Source organism: Panthera tigris, chromosome D3 (genome assembly GCF_018350195.1).
Source record: "Panthera tigris isolate Pti1 chromosome D3, P.tigris_Pti1_mat1.1, whole genome shotgun sequence".
Taxonomy (NCBI): domain Eukaryota; kingdom Metazoa; phylum Chordata; class Mammalia; order Carnivora; family Felidae; genus Panthera; species Panthera tigris.
Genome location: NC_056671.1, coordinates 54086737 through 54095494, shown reverse-complemented (window position 1 = coordinate 54095494; position 8758 = coordinate 54086737). Strand labels below are relative to the sequence as shown.

Genomic DNA, 8758 nt, shown 5'->3' with positions numbered 1-8758 from the left:
CACTCCCCGGCCTCTCCCTTCCTCAGGCCCGGCATGGACACAAGCCCACGAGGTGTCTCGGCCTCCGCCGCCACTTTGCCGTCGCTGCTGCCACCGCTGTCGCTGCCAAGAGCCGAGCCGGGGTGGTTTTAGGAAAGTGAGGGACGAAGTGTGTGGGCGGTGGCGAGAGGAGTAGCAGGGAGCTGAACCCGCGCCCCGACCCCAGACAGGGCCCATTTGGTGGCGCTCACGGATTCCTTGCCTTCCGACCTTACTCCTAGGGTCTGGGTCCTGGGGCGCGCCGGGCAGGAGCCGAGCTGAGCACTGATTGTTGTTCTTCACCCTCCCCTCCCCTCCACACCCTTCCCCACCCTGACCACACCCCACCCCCTCCACTACCCTTCTCCCCTCCCTCCCATCCCCCACCCCTGTGTGCCAGGTTGGAGGAGGGTTTAAAGCCAGGTGCGCCGAGTCAGCTCGCCATGTCCAGATCCGGGGACAGGACCTCCACCTTCGACCCCAGCCACAGCGACAACCTGCTGCACGGCCTCAACCTGCTGTGGAGGAAGCAGCTGTTTTGCGACGTGACCCTGACGGCCCAGGGCCAGCAGTTCCACTGCCACAAGGCCGTGCTGGCCTCCTGCTCGCAGTACTTCCGATCGCTCTTCTCCAGCCACCCCCCTCTCGGGGGAGGGGTCGGCGGCCAGGACGGCCTGGGGGCCCCCAAGGACCAGCAGCAGCAGCAGCCGCAGCAGCAGCCGCCACAGCAGCAGCCGCCGCCGCCGCAGGAGGAGCCCGGGACTCCTTCCTCCTCCCCCGACGACAAGCTGCTGACCAGTCCCCGGGCCATCAACAACCTGGTGCTGCAGGGCTGCTCGTCCATCGGGCTGCGCCTGGTGCTCGAGTACCTCTACACGGCCAACGTGACCCTCTCCCTGGACACGGTGGAGGAGGTGCTGTCGGTCAGCAAGATCTTGCACATCCCCCAGGTCACCAAGCTCTGCGTGCAGTTCCTCAACGACCAGATCTCGGTGCAGAACTACAAGCAGGTGTGCAAGATCGCCGCGCTGCACGGCCTGGAGGAGACCAAGAAGCTGGCCAACAAGTACCTGGTGGAGGATGTGCTGCTGCTCAACTTCGAGGAGATGCGCGCCCTGCTGGACTCGCTGCCGCCCCCCGTGGAGTCGGAGCTGGCGCTCTTCCAGATGTCCGTGCTGTGGCTGGAGCACGACCGCGAGACCCGCATGCAGTACGCGCCCGACCTCATGAAGCGCCTCCGCTTCGCGCTCATCCCGGCCCCGGAGCTGGTGGAGCGGGTCCAGTCAGTGGATTTCATGCGCACCGACCCGGTCTGCCAGAAGCTGCTGCTGGACGCCATGAACTACCACCTGATGCCCTTCAGGCAGCACTGCAGGCAGAGCCTGGCCAGCAGGTAGGAGACAACAAAGAGGAGGACGGGGGGCGGGTGGGGGGTGGGGGGGAGTTGGTGAGCACGAAAGGCCGGAGGGAGGGGAGGGGGCAGAGGGGAGGGGGAGAGGGGTGGGCTGTGTGGGAGGCTCCGGCAAGCTGAAAACAAACGCAAACAAACAATTTAGACTGTGGGGAAAGTTGATTTCTGAGTCCATTAAAGGTCAGCAGGGAACTGGCCTGAGAGCATCCCTGAGCGCTAGAAAGCCTGTGTTCTCTCAACATCCCCAGAGCAAGAAATGCGGGACTTGTGGACTGAAATTGACAGGCAGGTGGGGCCACAGGCCGGGGCAGTTAGAAGTGCAGCTTTGCAACCCTCTCTAACCAATCCTCCCTCCAAATCTCAAAATGAGCTTGCTTAAGGAAAAGGATCCTGCAATGACAAGTCCCCAGCCCACTCTGCCTCTTCCCTGCCTTGGGTGAGCACGAGCGCCCTGGGGATGCTCCATGAGGAGAGCTTTCATTCTTTCTGTCAGACACTCAAGGTTTGCTGCTGTTGTTGTTGTTGTTGTTGTTGTTGTTGTTGTTGTTGTTGTTTAGTGACTGAGGTCTGCTCCCTTTGGAAGTTAGAGCTCCCAAGGGTTTTGTCTATTAGGGTCACTATTGGAAATTCTGGCATCACCTATCCAGGCAAACTTTTCTATCTTGTGGAAAGCCCTTCCTTTTCACTTTTAAAGGAGAGCAAAGCAAGAGGTTGCAGGGTGTCAGAGTGAATCATGCCTTGTAGCTCCCATCTCTAAGGGGAAACAGCTGAAAACTGGGAAACAGCTGAAAACTGGCTGTCATCTGGCTCCAGTTAGGTCCTCGTGCCTGCTCTGAAGTCACAAAGTTGGGGACTTGTTGTTGCTCTTTGCAGTGTGTCTGTGTGTGCTGTAAACAGGGCTTCACATCAAAGGGGAGAGAGAAATAACGCCTGCTTAAAATGTTGCTGAGTTGTCTGTTGGTTTGTTTTAACTGTAGGCATTGACAGTCGTGGTGTTTCGTTGGCTCCAATTTTAAAACCCCTTTTAGTGAGCCCTAGCAGAGGGTTTCTTTCTCTTTTTAGGAAAGAGAAGCAGTATCGTCTCAGTTTCTCATGATAAAATATCATGATTTCAGATGTCAGGCTACCCCAGCCTAATCCAGCAAAGTGTTACATGGTTTAAAAATCCATCATGGCATTTTCTCATTCCGAAGGATATCTAAAGGGGGGGAGGGTCACTATGTGCAGTTTTATGGAATTAAATATTTATTTTTAGTCAGGATGTTTCTAAAACGTCTAGAAACGTTTTAAGAGAAGGAAGACAGTTTAGACAGCACTGGGGTTCAGGTGAGGCCCACAGGGGTATGGGAAACCTTGGACTTAGAAACCTTCTAAATTGATTTTCTAGTATTTGTGAGAGATGAGTTAATGAAATGTGTCAAGAAATGACAGTAGGACACTAACACAAGCAAGAACCCAAACCCTTGGGTACTTGAATAGTGAGCACAGGAGTCTAAGTATGGACAAGAACATGAAATGTATTTTTATTTTGTAAGAGTTCTTCATTCGTCTAAAGATCAAAACTTAATGTGATGGGCAGATGTCACCACACCAATGGGCACTGCTGATTAATATTCTGTAATCTTAACTTTTATCACTTCTAAATGACCTACAAGTATACTTAATTTAGCATATATTATACATATTCAAAGAATTCACAGACAACACAGCTATAGTCCTGAACATGTATTTGTTCATATTTTTAAAAGCATGTAAAATCCAGAGGGATAATAAGATCAAGACTTAACTTGTTTTAAGAATGATTGGAGGATAGGAGCATTACAGATCTGATCTCATAAAGAATTTCTCAAGCCCTTGATGCACTTCTGTCTAATAAGTATCTTCCAGGGTCCAGTGTTAGGACAGTTGACTGTCAAAATGCAAAATCCATTTTCCACCTTAGCCTGGCTTCAGTAACCAGCTGGGGCCTGCTGGCTCTGCCCTGGCGGGTGGCTAAGATAGCAGGCTTCCCGGCTCCGTGACGACACCTTCCAGCTTCACTGGGCCATATCATTTGAAGGATATGTAGTGGCGTCTGACCACTAAATGCTTACAAGTGTCATGGATGCTGCAAGAATCTGATACTTCTGCGGTAGGAAGAAAAACTGTATTTTTCCTTAAAAGCGGAAGACGCAGAGAAGAAAACAGTTCATGTGAGCCTATTGATGATCTCAAAGTAATACAATTTCAATTTTGTTCCATTATTGATAACTGGCATTTTAATTTTTCGGGATTAATTACATTATTCTAATTTTAATGCGCAGAAAGAATGTAAGACTACCCATCAGGATCTTAACTTTAATGTAGGCAAAGATGCTGTAAGTTGCGACCAATAGTATCACATTGGCCCATCTATTATAGCGTCAGCATAATATAAAAATGTTCTCTTAGACTTACATGTAGTTTAACAGAAGGATAAATGTGTTGAACAATTGCTTTTGCAAACGCATCACTCTTATTGAAAACAATTGACTAGAGATGCACAATATTTATTACTTTTTATCCACCTAAATTTTTTAAGGTCTAAATATGAAAGAAATCCTCAAATTTAGGCAAGGAGTTGAAAAATTAAAATTGACTCCTCTGTTAGAAAAAGTACAAAATATAAGGAAATAGAATGACTTCACAAAGAATTTACTTGTTTAAGAATACGTTTTCTCTATAGAAAGTAAGGCTATTAGTGTAATAACAATATTTTTACTATTTTTAAAGATTATTAAGTAATTTTGAATTTTTATTACATCTAGAAAAATAAAGCAACCCAAGCCTACAGACCTTATAAATACCCAAATTAATGTTTAACCTTTGTTTTAGTTGCTTAGTCTTTCCAAATATGCCATTTATGCTCAAATTTGTATTTTATCTTAGCAAATTAAGCATTGAGAATGATAAATTAAAAATAAGAGACTTATTATCTGATATGCAAATATATGCATAACTAATTTAAGAGAAAAGGACTTGGGTAGACAAAACTTAAGACATTTGAAGTCTTATTTCTTGTTTTCTTTTTGTTTTTTTTTTTTCAAGAAATATAAAACTTAAGAAATAAGTTCTTGAAAAAGTTTCTGGGAAAGTCATTATTGAAAGCTTCTAAAGCATGAAAATTTAATTTAATAAGTGACATAATATGCAATGTTTAAGGCATTAAAAAGTAAATATCAGAAGACATATAGTCTAAGTTTAGCTTAAGTAATCCCCAAAGTTTCTTTTTTCCTTGTATTTTTAAAAATTGAATGCATAATTTAGTAGTCGTTCAAATAAGTCAATTTGGACTGCATTCATTACCTTCCTGTTCACATTTTCATTGCATCTCACACAATGTATAAGTAAATGCTCATTGAAAGTTGAAAGAATTAAGATTATAAAATAAGAAAGCTTCAGTGTCCCACTTCACCAATGTGTTCCTCAATCTACATTACTAACGCACATAACAAAAGCCTATTGAACCTACAGGAAAACACCTGTCATAGAAAAGCATTAGTGAAAATAACCATATTTTGTAAAACATTTAACCATCAGCTATTACAGTCCCTTTTACAGTCCTGTACTGAAGTGTGCTTTTTCAGAGATTATATTTTATAGAAGACAGAAGCCTACCTTATAAAGATTTCACTCTCTAAAAAAGTCTATTTAAAGATTTCACATAAATTAATTTGAAAATCTATTTAAACATCAGAAGGACAATTATCTATTGGCTAAAATGACTTGTAATGATTAAAAAGCCATTAGCTTTCCTAATACACAGTTTTGATTCCTGGCTTTGGTGCTTAAAAAGTGTCTCTTTAAATGTAGGACAATATTTTCGATTGGGTCTCCTCATAAGGCCTGAAAAACAACCTGAGCAAAGCCAACTAATCTTTTATCCATGTATTCTCTAAATTGTTACTTCCTTTTATATCAATTTGATGCCCTCGAATTAGAAGTTGTTAGGTAGTTAGATTTTTGTATCAGAAGTTACTCAACCATTCAGAACACAATTTGTTTATTATGTGAAACAGGACCATTGATTACAAAATTATACCACAGGTATGGGAGCCAAATAGTTATATCCTACAATCAAAAGGCAATTAGAGTAGATATTAATGTGTTGTATTGGCTTAGAGGATTTACTGACAAAAAGTGGACATGTTTAAATTTTAATTCATACTTGTATTTATTCCATATTTATGAACATGTTGAGGTTCACTCATTACCTTAGCTAATTTCTAAGTATCTCTATTTTCTTAACTTAAAAGTACAGTAAGAAAAAAAAAAAGTTCCTTTATTTACAACAGCCACTTCATACCCGAGGACGTTCTAAGCATTTTACAAACATGAACTTATTTAATGCTCAAAACAGCCCTAAGGGATGGGTACCATAATTAACCTCATTCTATAGATGGATAAACTGAGACACAGAGAAGTTAAGCATTTTGCCCAGGCTTGCACAGCTGGTAAGTGATGGAGCCAAAGTCTGAGCCCTGGCACTATGGCACTGTTCTCATCCACAGTGTTCTGCTTCTTGCTATGAGCCTCTCCATGCAAGGATATGATCTAGTGATCATTCTTAGAGTTATACATAGACTCAAGACTTTCCTTGTGGAAAGAAACATGTGAGGGTTAAGTATTAATATATCTGACTTTTTAAAAAATTAAAGAAAGATGCTGTTCTAGTTCTGGGGTCAGAATTTTTTTTTTCTGTAAAAGACCAAACAGTAATTATTTTTGGCTTTGGAAGTCACACGATCTTTGTTGAAGCTACTCCACTCTTCCCTTGTAGCACAAAACAGCCAACGACAATATGTAAATGAATGGGCATTGCTGTGTTACATTAGAATGTCACTTGTGGGCACTGAAATTTCATATCATTTTCACATCTTAAGAAATACTCTTCTTTTTAAAATATTTTCCCCACCATTTAAAAATGTAAAAACCATTTGGCGGGCAGGGGGAGTGGAGGGGAGGCTATTTAGAAACAGGAGGCAGGCTGGATTTGCTCTGTGAGTCATAGTTAGAAACCTCTGTCTTAGGCACCTGGGATACATCAGTGACCAAAATGGACACAAAATTTTGTCCTTCTCCTAGTGGAAAGAATCCAACTGATCTTTCTTTCTCTGCTTGGAAAGAATACAAGTCTCAATAATTCTACCAATGCCAAATTAGTTTCAATTTTCCATAATAAAACTTAAGAATTTAAGTAGCAATCTTAAGAAGGTAAATAGTAATTAATTTAAAAAGTGAATGAGCTGCTCATTTTTATCAAGCATATTATATATAGAACCAACTAATATAGTCATTATTCAGAAGAGGTTTAAATATCATTTGTATGATATTTAAATGATTTCCAGTAGGAAATTAGATACATTTAACACATTGCTCAGATTGACGTGCGCATATCTAGCAGGCTAATCAAGGCACATAAATGAGTACATGAACAATTATTTCTCTAAGTGCCATCCCAGATCTCCAGCTGCTTTGATCAAATGGTAAGTGGTGTCAGGACTCTTGACTTTGGAGTGAATTTACTGCATTGAGTATGCCTATAGAACCTCCCCGCCTTCTCGAAAATGACTAATCTCTGAAGAAGCACTGTTGTAGGCTTGTAGGTTTGGTTCATGTGTCTGTCTCCCTCAGTAGATCAAGCGCCTGACCTTGATCTAGAAATGAGTTCAATTGGAATTGATATTGGCCTTAAATTTAATTGAAGTGAACACTTAGGATTTGGTTCAGTTAAGTGTGAATTGACAAAGCCGATGCTGAACTAAAAATGAAGGTTGTTTTGAAGATTATTAGACACACACACACACACACACACACACACACACACACACTGCTGTTTACCAACAGTGATAGTAGCTATCATTATTGAGTACCTACCATGAGTTTGACATATTACTTACATTCTTTCTAGTCCTTGTAACATTCTTTTCATCTTTTTAGCTATTAGAAAATTGAGGCTCAGAATTGAGGCTAGATAATTTTGTCTAATTATCTAGATAGGGTTGAGTTGGAAGTCGGTCATCATCATCTGAAGAATACTCCCTTGTTATGAGTGTATATTATAAATATGGCTTGGACAGAAAGCAAACTCTAATCCAAGCCTTCCATAGCTTTGTTTTATCACACCACAGAAGAGATTAAAAGTTACAACTTCCTAATGTTTCTTCAACCCACCCAAACAATGAAAAGGAGTGAGAGGAATATATTGGAAAGCCGAAATCCTTTACCATTGGTCTACCATACCTAATTATCAGTTCTGAGATTAAAAAGCTATGTAATGGGGTTGCTGGGATTTATCACTATGAAACGAACGTACTAAAAATACAATGAGCCAATATATTTTAAATAAATCAATAAATATAAGAACTTTAAATTTAACTATGAAAAATAACTGTGAAAATGGAACAAACTAAAACAAAGCCTAGGTGCTTGAATTAGAACCAAGAGGTTTTTTCCTCTAGGTTTCTGTGCACTGAGTACTAGAGTGGTATCGCTTTGTTTCTGTGAGGACAATAGAGAGCTATTCACACTGGTGATACTTATAGGTGATGAATACAACAGGTAGAAGCCAGAATTATATAAAAAAAAAAAAAAGCCTGTATATTCTAATAACATAAAATAAGATTACTCTAATTGGAAATTTATTCTGTTTATATTTTGTTTCAAGAAAACCATTTTAACAATTGTTATGCCATAAATGTTTATACCTTCTGTCATTCACTTAGAATTTCAGAAAATATATTCATTGTTATGTCCTTTCCATTAACTTCCAAGATAATTCATGATGCATGAATTACTAATGATGATTTCTTTAAAAAAAGAAACACTATTATGATATAGGCAGGAGAATGAGTTTAACCAGAAGAAGGACTCTCAGTTGTAACACAGATGAACCAGTGAATATGTCTGTTTCACTGTGAATATTAAAACAGTCTATCTAGTCACAAATAATATTAATGAAAATAGGGTTAGGACTATTTGCAACATCAGAATTAAGGCAGAAAGGTAGTATAGAAAGCCTACAATAGTGGGGAAATGAAAGTTGTGAATATTTATGATGCAAAGAGAGAAAATAAATCCTAGGGAAGTGAAAAAGAAGAAAAAGAAGCAGCAAGGAAAATATAAGGCAATATGGGAAATCAAAGAAATTATTAAAAGATAAAGCATCTGAAAAAGAAAGAAAAAGAGGACTAGCAGTATAGAAAGATGGGCAAGGAAATTCTAGAGCTTGGAGAGTAAGTAAGTGTTCAATATTTTTTGGACAAAGAAGTACAAATTTAGAAGCATTTAAGTCACTACATACCCAGCTTA

General features: G+C 40.8%; 1 protein-coding gene across 1 annotated transcript in view; it reads left to right on the top strand.

The window, feature by feature from the left end:
• Positions 1 to 449: 449 nt before the first annotated feature.
• The window catches only part of KLHL14 (kelch like family member 14), a 102395-nt gene continuing 94086 nt past the window's right edge, over positions 450 to 8758 (top strand). The window contains exon 1 of the mRNA XM_042961966.1: positions 450 to 1411. Coding sequence (XP_042817900.1) covers positions 462 to 1411 — 950 coding nt within the window. The 5' untranslated portion in view covers positions 450 to 461. The remainder of the gene's footprint in view (positions 1412 to 8758) is intronic.